A 24,365-nucleotide genomic window follows, 5' to 3' on the forward strand; every position below is an offset into this window, starting at 1 on the left:
GAGCCTCTCGTGATTTTAATCAATATCAGACAATTACTTCCATCTCTCATGCCTCCACTTGTCCTTGCTGATTTTAAAGGCATGGTGATTAGAGGTACAATAGCTTCATCATGCCAGCTTATTACCATGTGAGTTAGTCACGTAGCGTAAGAAAAAGAACATAAATAATATGGGTGCATCTCAATAATGACAATATATTTGATCGTATTTTTTGCCATTATTTTGTGTAGTGCTACCCCGGCATGCAAGGACATGGAAGCAGGTTAGTTCATTAAAGTCTTTCATGAACAAAAGATAAAGTCACACAGAGCGGCACGACACACAAAAAGTCAAACTACCAAATAACAAAAAAGGCTAGGAGGTACAGCTAAGTCGTTGTTTTCTGTGACTCAAGGACGTAGGATGCAGGCCGTAAAGAAGTCTGTTTAAGCACGTGAATGAACTGATACTTTCTCCTCTTCTTATTCTTCTTTCTAATATGTAATAATAGGTTTTATTTGTAGACTATCTCTCAAAAAATGTATTTACAATGTTGTATGTCTCTAATGGTTTGATTTGTTGTGTTCCAGGCTTAAAGAAGCGACAGAGTGACACAACAGGAGGATCTCTCACATTACCACTGCCATTTCATACAGAGCTCATGTTGGGAGCTGAACTTTGTACAGATAGAGGATTTTAAAAATATTAATAACGCCGATGATCAGAACAGCGACCAGCATAAAAAGAAAAAAAAAGATATGAAGTGACTATTCCTACTGCTTTTACATTTCTACATTCCCACTGGACAGCATGTGAATTCTACAGTTTGGAGCGCTACAGTACTGGTGACATAAAGGCACCCGAGGTGAAGTTATGGACGTGACAAAGTGAGGTGGGGGACGTGAATGGGAAAGGAACGTGTGATGAAAAGGAAACCTACGGCAGGAAGGAATAATTCAGTTTTTGTGGGATTTCAGTTTGTTGTGTAGCTTTGTGTGATTTTTGTGAGCAGGATTGGATTGGCGTGTTTGAAAGTTACTGGATGTCAGATGGGGGAGGGGTGCTAAAGAAAAGGGAGGAGCTGTAACATAGTGGACGAACATGTACTCCCAAAAATCATGAAGTAAAAGGCTGAATTATACTACAGCGGACTCACTATGCCGACACTTCTGACTGTGACTTCACCCTGTTATAGCTCGTCAGCGTGCGCTGCAATTCTGCACCCAAACACCAGCGGGCAGTGTTCCCCTAAGAGTGAGCAACCACAACTCTCGTTGACTATCTCCTTAGTTCCCCGTGTAGTTGTCGTGAACGATAGCGACTGAAGCGACATCCAGATCGTTGTTGGAGCTGGAACGACAGTAGATCCTCGCTTTACGCAGGAGTTCAATTCGAGAAAATGATAGGCCAATAAAAATGTCTGTTTTTGACACATGCCTCCCACCCCCAAAAAAGTTTAAGCCTTTTAAAGTATAAAATGTATTTGTACTCATTACTAATGAATGATAATGTAAGATGATCCATGAACAGATGGATTTATTGACCTGTGGAAACAACACAACAAAGTTATACAGTCAATGTTTCATTTTACCTTAACAGCATGCAACTATGGTGCGTTCAAGGACCGCCGAACAAAGTGTGACATCTCAACTCTTGGCGAAAAAACATTATCAGTGAAGTATAAAAGACATAAACGTAAAAATTGTGGAGTGGCACTTGTATGCTGTACATTTTCCCTTTGTGATCACATATTTATAAAATATTAGTGACTTCAGGTGAGTGTGATGTGTTTTTGGACAAAAATTTTATTTAATTAAAAAAAAAATACACACAAAAATCTTTGTATTTGCAAGGTCACAAATGATTAATCCAGAATATGCGCGGATCCATCCATCGATTTTCTTCCATTCTTTCTTCCATTCGATTTGTCCTCACTAGGGTCGTGGGGGTATGCGGCACATTTTAGCCCAGCTGACTTTGGGCGAGAGGCTGGTCGCCAGCCAATCGCAGGGCACATATAGACAAACAACCATTCACACTCACATTCATACCGATGGACAATTTAGAGTCTCCAATTAACCTAACATGCATATTTTTGGAATGTGGGAGGAAGAAAACCCACGCACACACGGGGAGAACATGCAAACTCCACACAGAGAGGCCCAAATGGAGATTCAAACCCAGGTCTTCCCGACGATCTGACTGTGTGGCCAACATGCTAACCACTTGACCACCGTGCGACCCCTTTTCAAACAATAGTCACTTTAATTGTATGCTACTCAATTTGCTGTAATTCTTTCTGTTGTTTTGATGGAGGGAAAAAACAAAAAATGATGTACAGTCATCCCTCGCCACTTCGTGCTTCGAATTTTTCGGCTTCACTCTATCACGAATTTAAAAAAATATATTAATCAATAAATCATGCTGCTTTGTGGTTGAATACGGCCTATTATCCGTCACATTTTCTATTTTATGTATTTAATGCCTAAATTAAATATTTTCAACCATAAAAGTGGGTAAATGAACTGATATATAAGTCATTTAGAAGATGCATTCAATGACACTGGGTTGATGTGTAATATTCTACACTGGTCACTAGGATTCAGTGATGTTACTGTAATGGTAGGTGAGACACACAAGCACCAGACTGTTGATTGCCATAACAACTGGCTTTTGTAGCAGGTTTGAATTATCTCACAACAGGCACAATAATCCCTAAACTTGTTGCGGCCAAGCTAAAAGGCAGCTCTGAACCCCCCGACGCCACTGCCTGTCAACTCAGCTCCCCTTGGGAACACATTTATAGCAACACACACAAGCTTGAGTCTTATTTATGTCTTAAATGGCTTATTTCCTGTTCTTATGTCTACTATATTGGCTAATACGAGTGTAAATGTGACTATAGGGGTGTTGTTTCATGTCTAGAGGGCTCTAATAATGTTAAAAACCATATTTAGAAAGTTGTAAACAGGTTTTCTGTGCTCTAACTACAAAAATATTCTATTTATAAATCCTACTTTTAGTTTTTACAGTGAGTTCCACAATAAACGAGGGGTTACTGTACTAAAAAGAAAATAAAAATCAGCTCTGTGGTCTGTGTTGCCGTTGGAGCAGCGTTTGAATTTTTGGGAAATGCTCTGCCTGTGGATATTTTAGGGAGAGGAGTCAGTGTAGCATAATTCAGCCTTTCCAGTTCATTTGCTTCACTGTGTTGGAAGAAAAGTGCACTGAGATGCTTTGGAATTAGTGGTTCATTCTATAAAGTGAAGCCTTTGCAGGTTGTGCTCTGGGCAAAAGAAAGTGACAGCAAGGCATGGCTAAGACGTGTCAATGAAATGACAACACAAGAAATGAGTGTCACATGACAACACACTTGCTGGGCTTTTCTGATTTGTGGCTCTGTGTCAGTGATGCGTATTAAAAAAAACACAGTATCAAGATATGGCAAGGAAGATGGCTGTTTTGGTCAAAAATAGATCTGAACTCTTTTTTTTTTCCATGTTGGTCAACTTTTACATACATGTATATTGTGGTTAAAAAAAATTAAGAAAAAAAGCTCATTTGGAAGCACATCTCCGAGGCTCAAGTAATAACCTACATCTGTGTCACATATAGTCCATTTATGCAGATCATCACTTATTTATATTTCGAATGTGTTGTTTCCAAGGGCAAAGAAAGGTCAAGAAATGAAACTGATGATTTTTTTCTTCTCACTTAAGAGAAATGTTCTGTTGTGTGCATGACAAAAACAGTGTACAGATGTGCATATTCTTTTCAAGTGCCAGTTTTTTTTTGTTTGTTTGTTTGTTTTTTGTGGTTTCACCCTATTATTGACATGCAGCAAGAGAAAATCCAAATGGATGTGAATGGTTTGAGGCAAAATGAAGGATCACACTGTAAAAAAGCAAGTATAAAAAGGTCATATAGTATATATTTTTGCAAAGTTTCAGGGTGGTCAGTGTAGACTTGGAAAAGCAGCGTGATATGGAGTCATATTGCCATTTTTCCACACACAACTTTGACGGTTGTGTGAACAGTCTCAGTCTTTCTCCCGAGTTGGCATATAGCGGAGACGGACATTTTTGTATCATTCGTACGTCATCCTGGCGAATGGCATGTGCCTGCATTGACGTTTTTCTTTGTGACGTGATTTTCTAAGAGCTTGCATATTTTACACAGTGTTTACAAAGGTGTGTGTTATGTTAAAACTCAATAAACGACAAAAAAATAAAAATAAAACAACCTGTATCAATAAGTCCAGAGTTAAAAATATAATAAGACCCAACGTCTCTTTTGTTGGTCCTCAGAAGTGTGTGTTTTCATCTTAAAATACGTGTGACCGGCTGTCCTTGACTGCCTCTGCAGCACCGCGACCAAAGCAGTTGTATTAACATGAACAGAAGCATGTGTTGGTTGTGTGACAGTGTGCATTTATGAAATGAAGCGCCACACAACTGTGCTGTTTAAACACACAACAGGACGCGGACACACACATCGAATCAAGCCTACCAGTCAGTGTAGATATAACTGATTCAAGTTTGTCAAAATAAAGTCAGTGTACTTCTCAGTAGCAGACGTGTTTGTACCTATCATGTGCCTTAATCTTTTCCATGCTAGATAAAGATGTGTGTTTTTGTATAACCTTATTCCTCCCCTCTCTTATGCAGTGAGGGGGATAATTATTTGATCCCCTGCTGGTTTTGTAAGTTCATTCATAAATAAATTAGTATTTGATTGAGAAAAATAAAGCAAAACATAGTGGTGGAGACACCCTTGTTAGCAAGCACAGATGTCCACGCTCTCTAAAGACTAATAGTTTTGGGGCTGTTGCTTGGCAACTTGAAGTTTTTGCTCCCTTCACATCTTTTTTGCCTTTTTCGGTCATGGTCATGGCAGATCCATCCACAACCTAAAGGTGAGAGTAATGTAATGATAGACACAGGGCAATGCAAATTAATAATAACCTTCATTGAAATGATGTTCTTTATCTCTGTGTATATATATTTGTAAGAGGTTAAACTTTCAAAATCAGCAGAGGATCCAATGATTATTTCCTCCACTCTATCACACTGGTCTCATCCATGCAATGCCCTCTCCCACCTTCCCCCAACTCCTAGTAGTTTAGGCTGTGGGTTTCTGCCTTGTAAAGCATTGTATATTTTAAAGTTTTACAAAAGTTAGGATCAATCAAAACGGTTTTAATTTTCCTAGACGAGTGAATTTGTTCATGCTTTAGTAGCGAGAAGAAGCGATGCCACAGTGACAGAATGTATTACTTTAATCTTACTAATACCCACATGCAGATATTACACTTGTTAAACATAACAGAAACATGCTGGTTTGTAGAGTATACATTTGGTGTGTTTTCAATAAATCATGCCTGGAAAGATAGTGGTGTTTGCCTGTGTGCCTTATTTCTATTGCTATGCTACACCTGGATATGCTATCATTTTTAATCGTTTCATAATTTAATCACTTATTAAATTACTCTTCCTGGAAAAATGTAGTGGCACAGTTTTGATGTGGAAATTGACTATTACAATTCTTTGGCCAAATGTTAACTTAAGCAGGTCTGGAAAAAATGTAAAATAAAAGTGAAGTGACCACCAATGTAACTGGAAAAGCCTGTTGTTTCGTTGTTTTTCTAAAATAAAATAAAAACTGCATAAATATGCTTTTAAACTATTTAATGCAGGGGTTCATGTTATGTGCATCTGCAATGCAGTGACACACTTACTTTGTTCTGCAACTCTGTATTCTGTCAATATATATTTCTTCCTAAAAGTAGTATAATATTAGCGTCATTACGGTATCTATTCGGTATTTGACTAAAAAGTTGTTACAATCAGTGGCAGTGCATATTTTATTCGGGTGAGATGGAATATTACATCGGAAATGAAATTAATCATTTTCATCCGGCAACGCTATGAACACCATATAGACAGTCGGGGTCCTTCCTTTCATAATAACAACATGGCGGCCCTCTGTAGAGGCAGGCACCGATGGAAATCAAGCAGCTGGTGTCGTCTTTTGACCAGACACTTGACGGGTAACAGTGTAGTGCAAATGGAGTAAATACAAAAGTTTGGGTTTAAAGTTGACGGTACTTTTGCAACTAAGGAAGATTTTCGTTTAAATCGCCACGGAGGTGAAAGTCTTACTTCTTGACAGTCTGACATTCTTTGACTATTTGTATTTATTGCTGGTACTCTGATTAGTCTCGCAAGTGTCATTCAAACGACACATTTGAGTTAAATGCTACAAATATGAAAATAATTCGGTTTTTATTTTATAGTGTTTGTGCTGTTGAAAATGTTTCATACGATTAAGGCTGAGCTCGTGACTTGCTTCTCCACCAAAACGCTCGTCGGCAGCGTTTCCCAGATATTAAGCAACCCCAACTCTTATTGACTAGCTATTTAACATTCTGAGTAGTAGTGAACAATGGTGACTGAAGCGGCATCCAGTCTGTGGATACAGATATCAGTGCATAATCACGCGCCACATTTCACTGGCGGTAACGTTAAAGGCGTTGTAACGTTTCTAGTGGTAATTAATTAGCTTACTCGTTACTGGGAAACTGACGGCATTAGTAACTCCCAACACTGTTATTGACTGTTATCGGATGTGTTCATGCAGGAAAGTATGACTATGATGTGGTGGTTATTGGAGGGGGTTCAGGAGGGCTGGCTTGTTCCAAAGAAGGTGAGAACTGTAGTCAAGAAGCCGTAATGCACATCAGCATCTGCGTAGTAACTTCATGGTAATGTGTGTTGTTTACAACAGCTGCACAGCTAGGACTGAACGTTGCTGTTTTGGACTATGTGGAGCCCTCTGCGAAAGGTGAACACACAACACTAATCCCTGCACTACTCACACAATGTCGGGTATGTTGTAAGACATGTTCACATTTTGTCATCATGAGACAAAGACGACACCGAAGAATTGATCAAAGATTGTAGTGCATTTTACGTTCACCCTAAAACGGAATAGCCCTAACGTTTTGAGAGTAGAGTACTTGTACAACTTTGTTCATTTAAATGCATGAAATTAGTGTGTATACGTCTCCATCCAGGCACCAAGTGGGGGCTTGGTGGCACGTGTGTTAATGTTGGCTGCATACCTAAGAAGCTCATGCACCAGGCGGCTCTGCTTGGTACGGCAGTCAAAGATGCCAGGAAGTATGGTTGGCAGATTTCAGGACCAATTTCACACGACTGGTAAGGTTTGAAGACTTTAACAGCATGACGGTTGAGCAAGCAAGTTCATGAATGACTGAACAGCACCATCTAGTGACGTTATTGCAGAAGTACAAATAAGTTCGTTATTACCCCTGTGATAGATACAGTACATATGAGTAGGGACATTTTTACATAATAGTAACACCATACGTTCACTGCGTACTGTACACAATTTACTGTGTAAGAGTATTTTTTTTTATTAGGGTTACTTTTCTGTTTTTTTTTTTTTTTTCTTTTGCAATTGCAACCCAAACCTGTACGGCAACACACTGATTTGTTGATACAGCAGGTTTTTGTATTTGGCCGTGTTTCTGTATGGTCTGTGTTGTAATTTTCTCATGTGCTTGCAGGGCTACCATGGCCGAGGCAGTTCAGAACCACGTCCGGTCTCTGAACTGGGGTCACCGTGTTCAGCTCCAAGACAAGTCAGTTACATATATTATAGCAATCAAAGTGATTATTCGTTCATATTACAAATTGGCAACTTTTGGTTAAAAAAATAAAAAAATTCAATGTTACAGGTAAATGTACAGCATACATAAACCAGTGTTAGAAAGCCCTTTATTCATCAGTCCTTGAACGCACCATAGTTGTGTGCAGTGACTGGCTACACCATGACTCCCGATTCCATTTGTTCATCAATCATCTTACATTATCATTCAATAGTGGGGAGTACCTATACATTTTTATAATTTAAATGTGTTTAATAAGTGTGTGAGGCATATTTAGGGCTTCAACCTGGGTTGTGTTGTGAGTAAAGAATGGCAATTGAAGAGAGACGGGGGAGGGTTCTGGAGCTGAATCTAATCTAATAATTACATTAGTCACTTTTATGGCAAAAATGTTGATCCGAAACCCGTGGAGAGCGGCAATGTCAAGGTAGCAGGAGGGATTGGAGGGGGGTTTTGCCATCCTGTGGTGGTCCCAGAATGTAACCACAAAAAGTGGGGATCTACTGTACACTTGGTCATACTTGGACCAAACAGATACATTCAGGCTCCAATTACCTCTTTTCTGGTCAGAACTTTTTGTGTAAGGTCTTGTGGTATAGTTTCAAGACTGGGTGTTTCTGCATAGCGAGTCTCTCTGGTAGGCATTATTGTGCCTCTTGATGCGCTTGTCTTTGGCTCTGTTTCGTAAAAGAGCCACCGTCTGGCTCGACCAAGTCCTCCATCATCAGGCTGCAGCTCTCTAGCCCGTCCAGCTAAAGGCTCAGTAGTGGGGACATCTGGTCCTTGACTTAATTTACTGGACAAAAGTCTTAGAACATCCTGAACCTAAACAGCTACCACTGCATGCAATAGCGTCACACAGTATCCTCCGTTATGCAGCTCGTTGGTCAGGGGTGGAAGCATCTCTCACCCGCTTACCAATATTGTACATGTTTTATTTAAGTGTATATTTAATATATCTACATGTATTTTGTTAGAGTTCACTGTTTTGTACTTGTCTTATTTAGCAGGGGAGTCTCTCCTCCCTGAGCTACCACCTTATCGTGGTGGAGGAGTTTGCGTGTTCCGATGATCCTAGGAGCTAAGTTGTCAGGGGTTTCTATGCCCCTGGTAGGGTCACCCACGACAAACAGGTCCTAGGTAAGGGATCAGACAAAGAGTAGCTCAATAGACCTCTATGATGACAAAAAACATTGGACCACGTTTTCCCTTGCCCGGACGCGGGTCACCGGGGCCCCCCTCTGGAGCCAGGCCTGGAGGAGGGGCACGATGGCGAGCGTCTGGTGGTCGGGCCTACGCCCATGGGGCCCGGCCGGGCACAGCCCGAAGAGACGACATGGGTCCCCCCTCCAATGAGCTCACCACTCATGGGAGGGGCCAAAGGGGTCGGGTGCAGAGTGAGCTGAGTGACAGCCGAAGGCGGGGACCTTGGCGGTCCAATCCTCAGCTACAGAAACTAGCTCTAGGGACATGGAATGTCACCTCTCTGGTAGGTAAAGAGCCTGAGCTGGTGCATGAGGTTGAGAAGTTCCGGCTAGATATAGTCGGACTCACCTCAACGCACAGCAAGGGCTCTGGAACCAGTCCTCTTGAGAGGGGTTGGACCTTGTTCCACTCTGGCGTTGCCAGCAGTGAGAGGCGACGGGCAGGGGTGGCAATTATTGTTGCGCCCCGGCTTGTGGCCGGCATGTTGGAGTTTAACCCGGTGAACGAGAGGGTAGTTTCCCTCCGCCTTCGAGTGGGGGGACGGGTCCTGACTGTTGTTTGTGCTTATGCGCCAAACAGCAGTTCAGAATACCCACCTTTTTTGGAGTCTCTAGAGGAAGTACTGGAGAGTGCTCCCTCAGGCGATTCCCTTGTTCTGCTGGGGGACTTCAATGCTCACGTTGGCAGCGACAGTGAGACCTGGAGAGGCGTGATAACAAACACAATGTTCAAGCATAAGAGTGTCCACATGTGCACTTGGCACCAGGACACCCTAGGCCGCACTTCCATGATTGACTTTGTGGTCGTATCATCGGACTTGCGGCCATATGTTTTGGACACTCGGGTTAAGAGAGGGGCGGAGCTGTCAACTGATCACCACCTGGTGGTAAGTTGGCTCCGATGGTGGGGGAGGATGCCGGTCAGACCTGGCAGGCCCAAACGTATTGTGAGGGTCTGCTGGGAACGACTGGCAGAGTCCCCTGTCAGAAGGAGTTTCAACTCCCACCTCCGGGAGAGCTTCGACCATGTTCCGAGGGAGGTGGCGGACATTGAGTCTGAATGGGCGATGTTCCGTGCCTCTATTGTCGAGGCAGCTGATCGGCGCTGTGGCCGTAAGGTGGTTGGTGCCTGTCGTGGCGGTAATCCCAGAACCCGTTGGTGGACACCAGTGGTGAGGGATGCCGTCAAGATGAAGAAGGAGTCCTATCGGACCTTTTTGGCTCATGGGACTCCGGAAGCAGCTGACAGGTATCGGCAGGCCAAGCGGTCTGCGGCTCTGGCAGTCGCTGAGGCAAAAACTCGGACATGGGAGGAGTTCGGAGAAGCCATGGAGAACGACTTCTGGGCGGCTTCGAAGAGATTCTGGACCACCATTCGGCGTCTCAGGAGGGGGAAGCAGTGCACAGTCAACACCGTGTATGGTGGGGATGGTGTGCTGCTGACCTCCACTCGGGATGTTGTGGATCGGTGGAAAGAATACTTCGAAGACCTCCTCAATCCCACCGACACGTCTTCCGATGAGGAAGCAGAGCCTGTTGACTCCACGGTGGGCTCTCCTATCTCTGGGGCTGAGGTTGCTGAGGTTGTCAAAAAGCTCCTCGGTGGCAGGGCCCCGGGGGTGGATGAGATCCGCCCGGAGTTCCTTAAGGCAATGGATACTGTAGGCATGTCTTGGTTGACACGACTCTGCAGCATCGCGTGGACATCGGGGGCAGTACCTCTGGATTGGCAGACCGGGGTGGTGGTTCCCCTTTTTAAGAAGGGGGACCGGAGGGTGTGTTCCAACTATCGTGGAATCACACTCCTCGGCCTCCCTGGTAAGGTATATTCAGGGGTTCTGCAGAGGAGGATCCGCCGGATAGTTGAATCTCGGATTCAGGAGGAGCAGTGTGGTTTTCGTCCTGGTCGTGGAACTGTGGAGCAGCTCTACACTCTCAGCAGGGTCCTTGAGGGTGCATGGGAGTTTGCCCAACCAGTCTACATGTGTTTTGTGGACTTGGAGAAGGCATTCGACCGTGTTCCTCGAGGAATTTTGTGGGGAGTACTCCGGGAGTATGGGGTATCGGACCAGCTAATTCAAGCTGTTCGTTCCCTGTATGACCGGTGTCAGAGTTTGGTTCGCATTGCCGGCAGTAAGTCGAACCCGTTTCCAGTGAGGGTTGGACTCCGCCAGGGCTGCCCTTTGTCACCAATTCTGTTCATTATTTTTATGGACAGAATTCCTAGGCGCAGCCAGGGCGTTGAGGGGTTCCGGTTTGGTGGCTGCAGGATTGAGTCTCTGCTTTTTGCAGATGATGTGGTCCTGCTGGCTTCATCAAGCCATGAACTTCAACTTTCACTGGATCGGTTCGCAGCCGAGTGCGAAGCGGCCGGGATGAGAATCAGCACCTCCAAGTCTGAGTCCATGGTTCTCGCCTGGAAAAGGGTGGAATGCCATCTCCAGGTCGGGAATGAGATCCTGCCCCAAGTGGAGGAGTTTAAGTACCTTGGGGTCTTGTTCACGAGTGAGGGAAGGATGGAACGTGAGATCGATAAGCGAATTGGTGCGGCGTCTGCAGTGATGCAGACTCTACATCGGTCTGTTGTGGTGAAGAGAGAGCTAAGCCAAAAGGCAAAGCTCTCAATTTACTGGTCGATCTACGTTCCTACCCTCACCTATGGTCATGAGCTTTGGGTAATGACCGAAAGGACAAGATCGCGGGTACAAGCGGCCGAAACGACTTTTCTCCATAGGGTGGCTGGGCTCTCCCTTAGAGATAGGGTGAGAAGCACTGTCATCCGGGAGAGACTCGGAGTAGAACCGCTGCTCCTCCGCATTGAGAGGAGCCAGATGAGGTGGCTTGGGCATCTGGTCAGGATGCCTCCCGGACGCCTCCCTGGGGAGGTGTTCAGGACAAGTCCGACCGGTAGAAGACCTCGGGGAAGACCCAGGACACGTTGGAGAGACTATGTTTCCCAACTGGCCTGGGAACGCCTCGGGATCCGCCGGGAGGAGCTGGACGAAGTGGCCGGGGAGAGGAAGATCTGGGCCTCCCTGCTTAGGCTGTTGCCCCCGCGACCCGATCTCGGATAAGCGGTAGAAGATGGATGGATGGATGGAGCAGGGGAGTCTTTTCATTAAGAAATGAATGTTATATAATAACATTTCATTCCAATTAAATGGAATATGAGTTTTCATTTTGGAACCACCAGAAGGCTGTTCTCCTAAAAAAAAAAAAAAAAACTGTATGCAGTTTAAGCTGTTTCCGTCGGCCGGACTGCACTAAAAGTCGTCTGCCTGACCTTGTTGCATACATCGGGCTGACGTCGGCCCAACGATTATGTGTTTATGGGGTAGTTGGGCTAAACTCTTCATGTGATAATAAAAGCCATTAAAATGACTCAAAATAATATACAAATTTCATGATACAGTAGAGCCAGAATGACAAAACTACCACTTGTGTTTCTGACCATTTGCTTGTCCAAGCACTTCTGTACGGCTGTATTAAGAACCTGCGAGGAGCAATCGCATCATAGTCATTCAATGACGCGGTCGTGATGCAATCGTGCCGTGCCTTGGCCCACCTCTTCCAATTGTGCCAAAGGAGGGGAAGTGTGTACCGAACAGCAAGGATCAGAGCACTGACACTAGCCACATGTGCCGGACTTTAGGTGTGAATTTGGCCCAAGCACGGTATAATTAGCCTCGTGTGAGTACATCACTGCATATGTAAGTTCAAGCAGATTTATTTTGTTTCTTTTGTAGGAAGGTGAAGTATCTGAACATGAAAGGAAGCCTGGTAGATGAGCATACGGTCACAGCACTCACGAAAGCAGGGAAGGAGGTTGGTCGCTAACTCTCAGCAATACATTTATTTCCATATCGAAGTGAATAACATTGGAAGTGTCACTGAATAAAATGTAGTAAAATGCAACCTTGCTTGTGAAATATAAATTAAATAAAGAACTATGCGTACCTGCTGGGAATGATGAAGCTAACATTTTCCTGAAAGCATATAGTGAAAATACTTTGGAGACCACTTGCCTTCTTCATCTGACATTTCCTTGTTTTTCTAAGGATATGAACAATGACTGTTACTTCACATCCTTCTCTCCTTTCATGCAGATGACCCTGACTGCCAAGAACATTGTGATTGCTACAGGTGGACGACCCAAATTCCCCACAAATGTTAGTATCATTGTTCGCATCAGTCACTCACAGGATGTCTCTCTTTGTCAGCGCCAAGCTTGGTTGTCTTATACAAACAAGGTCCAACCAGTAAAATGGCGCAGAAGAGTTGTACTTGCACACTAATAAGACTAAAGAAATCTCATTTTTAGGAGCAAAATTGTCCCTGTTCAACTCATTGGGTCGATTCCCCTCAGAGGTTTAACTTTTTATTGCAGATACCTGGAGCAGTGGAACATGGCATCACCAGTGACGACATATTCTGGCTAAAAGAATCACCTGGAAAAACGTAAGCATGTCATAAATGTACACTGAACAAAAATATAAACACACCACTTCCAGATGCTGATTAGAGAGCATGACTACTGCGCAGATGTTTCTTAGGCTCGCTATAGTAAAAGGTCACACCAAAATGTGCAGTGTTATCACACAGCGCAATGCCACAGATGCTGGAAGTGTTGAGGGAGCGTGTAGTAGGCATGCTGACTGCAGGAATGTCCACCAGAGTTGTTACCCATGAATTGAATTTGTCTACCCTAAGAGGTCTCCAAAGGCGTTTCAAAGTACATCCAACCGGCCTCAACCGCAGACTACGTGTAACCATGCTGTATATTTTAGTGTTGCACTCTGTTATGTATTTTAACACTGGCAAAAACTGCAGTCGTAAGGATGTGCACTACCCATGGCGTCACCTCAGTTGTTGACATGCCACATCCCGCTGTCACACGCTGTTAACACGCATCGGTATATCACTTTGTTCTTCTCTTCCTTTAAGCCTGTCCTCACCTTCATGATTCAGATTAGTGACAAGAATCCTGACTTATTCGGAACAAGGCCTTTAATCCAACCATTTAGCTCCTGTCATCGCCTGGTTAATTGGTCTATCCTAGACAATTCCTCTTGACGCAGTGCACAGACAGTGACTGGTTGTGGTCTACCATGTTTGCATCATGGTGACAGATACAGTGTAGGTTGATGTTGGACAAGTATTTTTGTACTTTTTTCAAGTTTAGTACTTTACAGTTACTGAGAAATTATGTACAGGGTCAGGCAAAATGATCTGACGCATTTGTAGGTTAAATAAAAGGCAAATAAAGTAAAGAAACAAAGTGTTTTTATTTTTGAAAAGTATATATAATGCCATTCTGTTTCATTATGTTTTAAAAATTAAATCAGTCCAATGGGATCCATTACTGTCCACACACTCAATGCAGATCCAGTAGCTCTGAAGTTGGTAACCCATAACAAGATGGTGTTTCCAGCTGGTACGGGATCATGTCTACCAAGATTGAAGTGCAAACGGAACGCTCGTTGTGTTGCAGTTACAGATTTGTTTGTTTTGATAAACGTTTCCACAATGAAAGTGCGATGCTCACCAGTCCAATTCATGGCAGCAACTGAAAAAGAAACGAAAAACAATGGCATCATAAAGAAACAAAGCAAAATGGCATATGTACTTTTCGAAAATAAAAACACTTTTCTGTTTCTTTGCTTTAATTGCCTTTTATTTAACCTACAAATGTGTCAGATCATTTTGCCTGACCCTGTATATTCTCTACTACAGTAGATCCCCACTTTTTGGAGGGGTTACATTCCACGACTATCATCGAATGGTGAACATCTTGTACGTAATTGATAGGTGTTGATTAGGTTCAGCTCCAGAACCTTCTCTCTTCAATTGTCATTGTTCACTATTGACGGAAGCTAACAAGCTAAATGCACAATCCAGGTTTAAGCCCTAAACATGTCTCACACCCATTCAATATATTTAATGTATAAAATGCACAAATGGATGATAATATAAGGTGATCAATGAATAGATGGAATTTGAGTCATGGTGTAGCCAGTGGCAGCACACTGGTGCGTTCAATGACCACAGAAAAAAGTGTGCGATCTTAATGCTTGCTGAAAAAAAACATCATCAGGGAAGACATAAACATGTGAAAATTGTGGCCTTTTTTGGCAGTGGTACATGAATGCTGTACATATCACATGTAGTACCATGTAGTTATAAGTTATTACCAACTTATGGTGAATGAGATGTGTTTTCTGCTGATAAAACAGACATTTAAAAAATGTGCAGGGCCGTGAATGCTGAATCGCTAATATGTATTATGTTGATTTATGTATTATTTGATTTGTTTTGGTTTGAGATAGGATATGTGTATCTGTGAGAGTGTACAATTTGCTTCCTCAAATTATTGTCTTGGCAGATGTTTTTGCTCTTTTAAATACAATTTGATGTGATGCATAGTCTGCTATTGAGCTTTTCCACCACTTGGTGGCAATACAAAGATACCTACAGTGAGCAAGGGTCTGGTGTGCATGTGCTGTAGAGGGTAAGTGCACTGTAACATGTCTAAAACAATTACCACTGGAATATTCAACAGTTTCACAAACCTTTTGTGTATAAAGCAAAATTAACCACTCAGAAATACCACTTGAGCCCAGGAGGTCTTTTTCATAGTATGAAAGGTATTCAATAGCTTTAGGTTTTTCCAGAAGACTGGCACCGTACATGCCGGCAAGAACTGAGGTTGTTTTGCTACAGAGCTGTCATCTGTGCAGGTGAGGTCAGGGTTGGTGTGGGAGGTGGAAGTCCAGGTGAGTGATGGGTGTCTAATAGGCCTTGGAGCACGTACACACCTGAGTGACAGATCTGGCCCTGGGCCTGAAGCCACTGCCTTCATCCTGCCAGAAGTACAACACACTGAGCACGTGCCAGTAAGGCGGTGATTGTGCTCTGAAAATTGACCTGGACACAAGAGGAGTAGATCATCTTACAAACTTATCGAAACTGTGAAAAAGCACAACAAATTGCTACCAAATTGAAAGACAGAAGAATGGACATACCCAAATTTTCATTGGCCATCCATAGGTGCGGTTTTTGTTCCATGCACAGGATCCACATGACGCTGCGGTGTCCGCAGGTTGCATGATAGTAAGTTGCAGTATGACATTTATTGAGGTACTAATATTGTCTTAATAACTGGAGAAAACACATTATCGCATTATAAATGACATTATCTTCTAGTTTTTATAATCGGCAATGACGCACGTGCATGTAGGTTTGTTTTTTTTTCTGTGGAAAAGACTGCCGAGTTGTAATGACAAGCTAAATTTACAGGTGCAAACAGGTAGCGCAGAGTCTATTTGTGGCAGTTTAAATGTATTCATGATTAGCCACCACAATAAATGAATGAATGGGAAGCTCTGCTGTTGCATGGATATTAGTCGAATTAATTAATTCTAGTCTAGTCTAATTATTATTATTAATAATACATTTATATGAATGTTTAAATGGGCAGTACAGTATTGGAATTATTCGTCTGTGATTAGTCAATCCCTACAAATTCTGAAGTTACACTGAGAGGAAATTAAACTGAGAAATGAAAATTCACATTTGTTTGTTTGATCAGAGCCTATTTTTGTTGCCCTTGAAAAATTTAATTTCTTCATGGAGCTGGGATTCTGGGGAAAATTGTACCAAACATATCTGAACTATACAGACTTGATTTTACTCAATAATACAATGGATCTGTTTTTTTTCCATAAATATATTTTGCTAAATCTACCAGAAGTTCGAACTTTGATGTTTCAAAATACGGTAATACTGTTGCAGATGGAGCTCAACTGACCTTCCCTGTAAAATATCTTGAAACCTTGTTATAAAGAAGCTAGCTCAGCTACTATTGTTACTATTATGTTACTATTATGTATTATTGCATTTGGACAGTGAAAATAATGCAAAAATCAACTCATTAAGTACAGGAATGAAGTGTCATAATTTGCCATTGTTGTGGCTCATACCTGACTGCCTAGGCATGTCACCATTCTTGGAAAAAGGTCAGTGGGGTTAGCAGTAGTTGAGCCACTGTAGTGACTCTGGACCAGTGTGAAATACACTCAGACACAGTGGGGATGAGGCAGAAGGGGTAGGGGAAATGAGATGTTTTCTGGTTGATGAAAGTGTAGAATCCAACTGAAGCTCTTTACTTGAGCTTCTTTAAGCCTTTCACAATAGTGATAAGTGCACCTGTGCATTACACCGACACACGGACAAGGGGCATTGGGCTTTTTAGGAGTTAGTGTTAAACATGGAAAAGGACAGGATTTGCTGCAGGCACTCTGAGCTGTCAGGCACATGCAGTCCTGAGGAAGGAGGTTTGTTAAAAACAAGTGAGAGTGGGGCCTCCTGCATGCGGGTGATGGGCTTCACTCAGTAGTCTTAAATGTGGACTTGAGCCCTGAACATGGCACACCCCATCTGCAGGGATTAGTTTAAATGATAGCAATGAGCCCTTCTCATAGCCATGGATCTTAGCTTTGTATTAGATGTGTTGTTCACCTGGACCACACACTAACTAGCCACAACATTAAGTATACCTGCATGATATCCCACTATGGACCAAACATGGAAGATGGGACTAGTCTGCTCCTTGAGCACCGTCAAGGTACCCTTGAGGAGGGAAACAAACCCTGACATGAGTCTGCCAGAGAATAAGAGGACATGGCAGGAGGGGTAAGTGTTGCCAACTTAGCGACTTTGCCGCTATATTTAGCAAGTGTTCAGACCCTTCTTTTTTCTGGTCTTACCGGACACTTTTGGAAACTTAACATGAAATAACGTATGGCTCTTCTCAACGAGCAGCAGGTGCTGCTGCGGGCCTCGATGGCTGGCTCTGTCCTGTTTGTGACATTACAAAAAACACAAAAGAAGCAAAAGAGATGTAATTTGTATTTCTAAACATATTAGTTTAGCTTTTCTTGTTTTTTTTGCTCACTCTTTGTCTCCCACATCGTCCATAAAAATGACATGTACATATGTCATGGCAAATTAGAAGATGGTGTTGCGTTGCACTGTGTCATAGTGAGAACTGGTTGTAATAATATGATCACCGTATTTACATTAAAGGACATAAACGTTCACAATCTCATCGTGTCAATAAAATCTGAGTATTTTTTTGGAAAGGCATAAAATTTGATGATCATAAAGATGATGATGATGATCATAAAGTTGTTCCTGCAGTCGTGGAGTTTCTTAAATGATGCCAGCATATCTCCTGTCAACGCTCTGTTCCTGTGATTGAAAAGTAAACACTTTATTTGGCTGCAGTGCGCTATATATTATGACTGCCATGCACACAATTAATGATATATTTGTATTTTACAGGCTTGTGGTCGGCGCTAGCTGTATCCTTTTTTTTTGTCAACTACTATAGTAATGATGTGTCGGTCGCGAATGAATCGGCTGTAAGAGCCGGCTCTTTGAGATGAACGACAGGATTGCGTGGCTGGGAGCCAATTAGTTTTTTCGTCGTGTTTTTTCTATTAAAGGCGAATGTCATTGGTCAAGATGTGTGGTGGCATCTCTGTGTCCACACCGAGCACGGGCAGGGGCGGGGTTAAACACACACAGCACATGGAGGTGGAGTTTTTGAATGCCAATCTTCAGTAACAGACAGTAACAAACTGTTACTGATGCTGCTTTTCGTTTTGCACTTTTTAATTTGTTGATGTTGTGTTGTTTGATTGTACATAGTTTTGCATGCAAAAAAAATGCATGCAGAGATTTGACCTTGTTTATTGAGATGGGTCTTTGTTTTTGTATGTTATAATATATTATTTTTTTGTAGCTGTTCTTTGAGGATTGAAATAAATCAATTTAAATAATAACATTTGATATCTTGTATTTTTACATTAGTAATTCATTTTACATAATACACATAACTTGGTAATACATTAATTCAGGACAACAAAAAACATGCGAGGAGCCACTCAGGAGCCAAAAGAAACGGCTATTTTTAGTGAGCCAAAGCAAAAAACCGGCTGTCTAAAAAGAGCCAGAATTTCCATCACTATACTGTAGCATGTAAATAATCACTAGAAGTCAGTTGAGAAATTATGCAGTTGTAAACTTAACGTAAATTTACCACTTGACATCAGGCCAGTGTAGCATGAATGTCTTGTAGTGTTTGTTTTCAGGTCAGTGTGCCATACGGGAGAGCTTTTTAGTGTTGTTTTCAGTGTAAAACACATATGCTCCCCATATGTGAAACTATTGCAAAACAAACAGTGCCATTTTTCCAAATACAGTGAACCACTGACTGGTATTTAGCTCGCTACTGTTTGACTGTGTTTTTTGGGCTGGCACTTTAATATGCAGCACAAAAAGTATGTATCATTTGGCCAGACTTTAAATACTACTTTAATGCACGAAAAACACAGCATTCCCTAAACTGATGACACTCAGATGTGGCTCTGGAGTGTGCAGGCTTCCTCACAGGCATTGGTTTGGACACCACCGTGATGGTTCGCAGCATCGCCCTCCGAGGTTTTGATCAGGTATTGCCTCCTGTACAATAACCAACATATTCTTTCTGGCATAATTTATGTTTTTCATCATTTCATTTTTCTGGTTTTAACAGCAAATGGCAGAATTAGTGACAGACTACATGGAGTCTTACGGAACCAAGTTTGCATGGAAGTGTGTCCCTAAGAGTGTTGAAAAACTCCCATCAGGAGCCTTGCAAGTAATCTGGACTGATATGCTGACGGGCAACGAACACAAGGACACCTATGACACTGTCTTGTGGGCAGTTGGTGAGTGTGCACGTCTCCCGTCGCTTATTTTGCTGCCGGTGCGTTAGCTGCGTGTGACTCTTGAGTGATTCTTCCTGAGGTGTGATATTAGATTAAGAAAGGAAGATGCCTTACTACCCCCTCCCACCACTTTACACTCATTGCATATTTACCATCCGAAGGCAAAACTTGCAAATAATTCTAAACCGTGGACATACTGAGCTAAAAAGCTTGTTGCTGTGTGGAGCATGACATCACTTGCATGCCGATATCGTTAACACCAGAAAAAACGATACCAATATAAACCGATAGTGGCATAAATATGAGCTATCGGGCGATAATATTGGTCGGACAGTATTATCAGACATCCCTAATATTTATGCTAAGTCTTATCCTCAAACGTGTTAATTTACTGAGGTTTATTATTTATTATCATGGTTTTAGTTTGCAGTGTTGTAGAGAACTACAGTGCACTACATCACACTGAAATGTCATTTGGCTGCATGAGAGTCAAAAATGTGCACATTTGTCTGTATACCTCTTAGCTCATTTATATTTTAAAGCAGGGGTGTCCATACGTTTTTCATCGAGAGCCACCTACTGAAAAATGAAAGAATGCAAGGGCCGCTTTGATATTTTGTAAACCCACACATGTAGATATGCTAAGAAGTTACAGTATGTATATTTCAAGAAAAAGTGCTTCTCAGTTTTTATTATTATGAACTTTGGCCTTCGCTCTTTTTTTTTTTTTTGGTTTTACAACTTTTTTCTCTTAATATTTTAAGTTGTTTAAAGTCTCTGATGATTGGCATAAATTGGTTCAATTTTCTATTTTTTTGTTGTTGTTCTCAAAAAGCTGAATGGCAAAGTTCACAACAGTTGTGTGATTCATGAATTGATCAATAAATGTCCTGGTTGAATTAGAGTTGGTATTTAAACAGTCCTATTCATTATGCTGTTTACATTTTGACATCATCCTAACAATTGATCAACAGTGCCTGTCCAGACTTCAAACAGGATGTTCTCATAGGGTTCTGGCTGCTGAGCTTAAGGCCCTGTCACACCTTGACGATTTAGGCAGCGCATGCCCGACGTGATCATTTTGATGGCATACGTTGAACTGTGGACGTTTTTTTCAATTTTGGGCGTATACATAGCGTTTTCATAACGAGTTCGACGTATACATGACGTATTAATAACTTATATAGAACATTTCTATAACTTATAGACAACTTATACCAACGAATGAGTAGCGTGTTGCCGGCATTCACAACTTATGCCCAACACCAGTCTAACTTATGCAAACCGCACGGCAGCGTATGGCCGACGATGATGTGCCATAGCCTATAAAAAAGCTGCCACTTGATGACTCACCTCAATAGACATCGCAGTGTCAACATCACCATCATGCCGAAGAAAATTTCGAAGACCGCTGCGAAGAAGTATCAGGGCAGTGACTGAGGGATCCATCACCACCCACAGCCTCCCACTCTCACTCTGATGGAGATGACGCAAGTTCTAACACCTCTTCCCCTGTTGGTTCCATTCCCAGTGTCACAGTGCCCTCTACTGGTCAAGCATGTAGCAGTATAAATATCCTTCAAGGCATCGCATAATGTACTGTATCTGCAAACACAACAACCTCCATCTCCTATGAGCCAACCCTTGCCAAGAAGAGAGCCAAGAAGACACAGTTTTGTCTCAAGGTATGTTGACGTATTACGACTTGTGCGTAACTTACAAATAACGTGTGTGAACGGGCGTCAACGATCGCATAACTTATTGCCGGCGTATGCGGAATATATGAATCATACGTTGACATACGTCAAAAAGTTTTGTGCATGCACAAAATTTTTGGACGACTTGGACGTACTACGACGTATGCCGGCGTGCTTCAGCGTGCTCTTAACTTATACAAAACCTACCCATAACTTATTCGACGTACGCCAGCGTATTGGCCAAATTTTTCATACGTTGGCGTAAGCTGGCTAAATCATCAAGGTGTGACAGGGCCTTTAGGGTGTCACAGAGTGTCATCATCAGGTTTTAGCAGGTATACAAAGAGACCTGGAGGTTCACAGAAAGCCATATTATGTCTTTCTCTGGAAAAAAAAAAGTACCTGTTGTGAATTTTGCCATTCCGCTCCTTGTTGTTAGAGAACAGTATGTTGTGCAAAAAGTGATGAAACAGTGAAGACCTGAACATGTGGTTTCAAAAGTTTAGAAAAGGCCAAATTAAGTTCACCAGTAAGGGTTATAATGTATTTTACCATCATCCTGAAATTTCACCCCACAGCTGTATATCACTAACTTTTTGTAGTGTATGCCACCGGCCATATTGTTTTCCTGTGAAGTAGCAGGGCACCCATCAAAAGGATGGCTGGCCATCATCTATTTTCACTGTCCTCTTCAGTAGACTGCATTATCAGCAGATAGCATAGGAATCAAGGTTAAAAACAAAGTAATAAAGCCTGAGTGATGGGGATGGCCAGGGGAAATGTTAATCACCTAGCTATGGCTCACTGGCTTTCTGGGTGGAGAGGGCCAGGAACAGGCAGGATGCACCCAAACACAGGGTCACTATATTCCCCTCTTTGTTCTCCCTCTCCGGGTCTTCCTGCTCATGCCAATTCTGCGGAAACCAACCCACATCTGTCGCTGCCATCCCTGTCTGCTGCTTTCTGTGTGCCAGTGCTAGCAGCTCATTTCTCCACTTCTATCCGTTTTTTAATCTACCGTTTAATCTACCGTTTAACATCCCCCACTCTGCCAGCCTTGTGAGGAACAACAGAGCACACACAATATCTCATCAGGGCATAGTCGCCACTTAATTAGTGAAAGCTTGCAAAGCTTCCAAAGCTTATCCAGTTATGAGTACTGTATGTTTTTGTGTGTGGAGTGAGAGAGTGCCTGTGCGCTGTGCGTGTGACAGTAACAAGGATGTGCGTGACCCTGCAGCTGAAATGACGTTTGCCATTTCCTCCTGTGTCTGAATTCCCACATCATCTCAGCGTGAGACTGTCGGTGCAAATATTTGCATTTAGTGCTGGACACTGCGCTGAGTATTGTCACGTGCATGAAATGCCGTGACACATTATGTTTCAGTTACAGTGGTACTTCGGTTTTCATTAACAATGTGTTCCAAAAGAAAAATTGAAACGTACAAAAACCATAGCAATTTTTCCCACAGCTCGACACACAAAAAAAATCTACAAAAATACATTTTTATAAAGAATAATCATAGTTTTACATGGAGAAAGTAATGTGAAATCATTATAAATGATGAATGAATGAACTGAACATCTTCAGTCATTTGTGATCTCAGTTTGTTAACATTACCCCTTTCCCAACACTATCTTCTTTCATTTATTTTTTTCTTTGCCAGGAGGGAACATTGTGGCTTTGTTCATGCGGCCTTCCCGTACATTGTGGTGAAATCGGCCACGTGAACGCCACTTGCGTACTTTGTGATGAGTTCTTTCTTGAATTCAATAGTGTTTCTCACCTTCTTTCTCAAATTGCTGGCACTCGCAACTTTCTTTGGCCCCATGGTAGGTTATATAGCAGTCGCATTAAAAAAAAAAAACTGCACAGAGACTGCGACATCAACACATAGGGTGCTTTGTATGATACAGTACAGGGCAAATGGACTAATTTGTTATGCACAAATATTGTGTGATAACCAAAACAGTGTACAAACACTCATGAGTGAGAAAGTAGTTAGAACATGGCTTTGGCTCTTTGATCCCTGCATGCAGGAGTTGTGAGTATGAGGCCACTTCCCTTCACTTTGACCTTACACTGGAGGCCAGGCAGTGTCCGGGCCTCTGTGGAGTTATTAAAGGCCTTGTCCAGGTGTGACCACAGCACCACCAGGAAACAGAACATTTCCACTTCCTGTGGACAGGCAGACAGTGGACACGACTTTTCCGCCTCAATACACACAACTGTACACAAGGATATTATTTATAATGAAGATGAAGAAATGAAAATCAAAGATGTGTTGTGTACAGGACATCTGAAGTTCAAAGTCTATTTCTAAAATTAATAACGATGATAATAAAAATACACAAAAAATTGTTTATAGTGTAGTTCTCACAGTTGTTGCTGTGAAAAATAGAATGCCAGTCATAAAAAAAATGTCATAAGTAGTCACCGAGAAACTTGCCGTTTCATTGATAATTTTGGTGGGCTGTTTGGTTACCTCTAGTGCCAACAGATTTGTGTGCAGTGCTTGTTAACTTTGCAACACACTAAAATGATCAAACGTGTAGGTAATTTCTGCAACTTCTGAGCTCTGGTGTTTTGGCTTTTGGCTTTGGACCATGGAGTTGTACACTTTAACAACTGTATGGGAAGTTATAAAGACTTACATGAACACATGCTGTCACATATAATGCAGTGGTTCACTCTTCCGTGCAGACAGCATGGGTTCAGTTGCCATTCAGTGACAGCATAAATGTGAGTCTGAATGGTCGTCTGTCTCTATATGCGCTGGGCTGCCAACCAGTCCAAGGTGTAGTCTGCTTTGACGCGATATTAGCTTGGATAGACAACAAGCGGTATGAAATTGTACATGCTGCACATGAAGGTCTTATTGATATACATCTTAAATCTTTTTTGGCACCCTGTCATGTCTGCTCCCCCAAGAAAAACATAGCCCAGACTTACCATTTGTCTTTGTTCATTTAATTGATCAGATAAGTGCTCGGTTTTGATTTTCCTGATGGCTTGTTG

The 24,365-nt window shown here is 42.2% G+C and overlaps 2 protein-coding genes across 19 annotated transcripts in view; both read left to right on the forward strand.

The window, feature by feature from the left end:
• Window positions 1–5,370, forward strand: part of arvcfb (ARVCF delta catenin family member b) — a 270,971-nt gene extending 265,601 nt beyond the window's left edge. For all 16 annotated transcript variants that reach the window (XM_054773300.1, XM_054773299.1, XM_054773306.1 and 13 more), the window contains one exon: window positions 570–5,370. Coding sequence is in view for 2 of the 16 variants with exons in the window: in XM_054773306.1 (XP_054629281.1) it covers window positions 570–575 (6 nt within the window). In the remaining 14 variants the exon portion in view is untranslated. The remainder of the gene's footprint in view (window positions 1–569) is intronic.
• The window catches only part of txnrd2.2 (thioredoxin reductase 2, tandem duplicate 2), a 37,047-nt gene continuing 14,537 nt past the window's right edge, over window positions 1,856–24,365 (forward strand). Inside the window, exons 1-11 of one of the 3 annotated variants that reach the window (XM_054773319.1) lie at window positions 1,856–1,906; window positions 6,624–6,684; window positions 6,766–6,822; window positions 7,055–7,199; window positions 7,571–7,645; window positions 12,624–12,702; window positions 12,984–13,046; window positions 13,265–13,335; window positions 18,220–18,239; window positions 19,300–19,391; window positions 19,475–19,649. In XM_054773319.1, coding sequence (XP_054629294.1) covers window positions 1,856–1,906; window positions 6,624–6,684; window positions 6,766–6,822; window positions 7,055–7,199; window positions 7,571–7,645; window positions 12,624–12,702; window positions 12,984–13,046; window positions 13,265–13,335; window positions 18,220–18,239; window positions 19,300–19,391; window positions 19,475–19,649 — 889 coding nt within the window. Of the gene's footprint in view, window positions 1,907–5,926; window positions 6,029–6,110; window positions 6,128–6,618; window positions 6,685–6,765; window positions 6,823–7,054; window positions 7,200–7,570; window positions 7,646–12,623; window positions 12,703–12,983; window positions 13,047–13,264; window positions 13,336–18,219; window positions 18,240–19,299; window positions 19,392–19,474; window positions 19,650–24,365 lie in introns of those variants that run through there. The other 2 variants (XM_054773316.1, XM_054773317.1) reach the window with 2 other exon arrangements.

The sequence above is a fragment of the Dunckerocampus dactyliophorus genome, chromosome 4, assembly GCF_027744805.1.
Source record: "Dunckerocampus dactyliophorus isolate RoL2022-P2 chromosome 4, RoL_Ddac_1.1, whole genome shotgun sequence".
NCBI lineage: Eukaryota > Metazoa > Chordata > Actinopteri > Syngnathiformes > Syngnathidae > Dunckerocampus > Dunckerocampus dactyliophorus.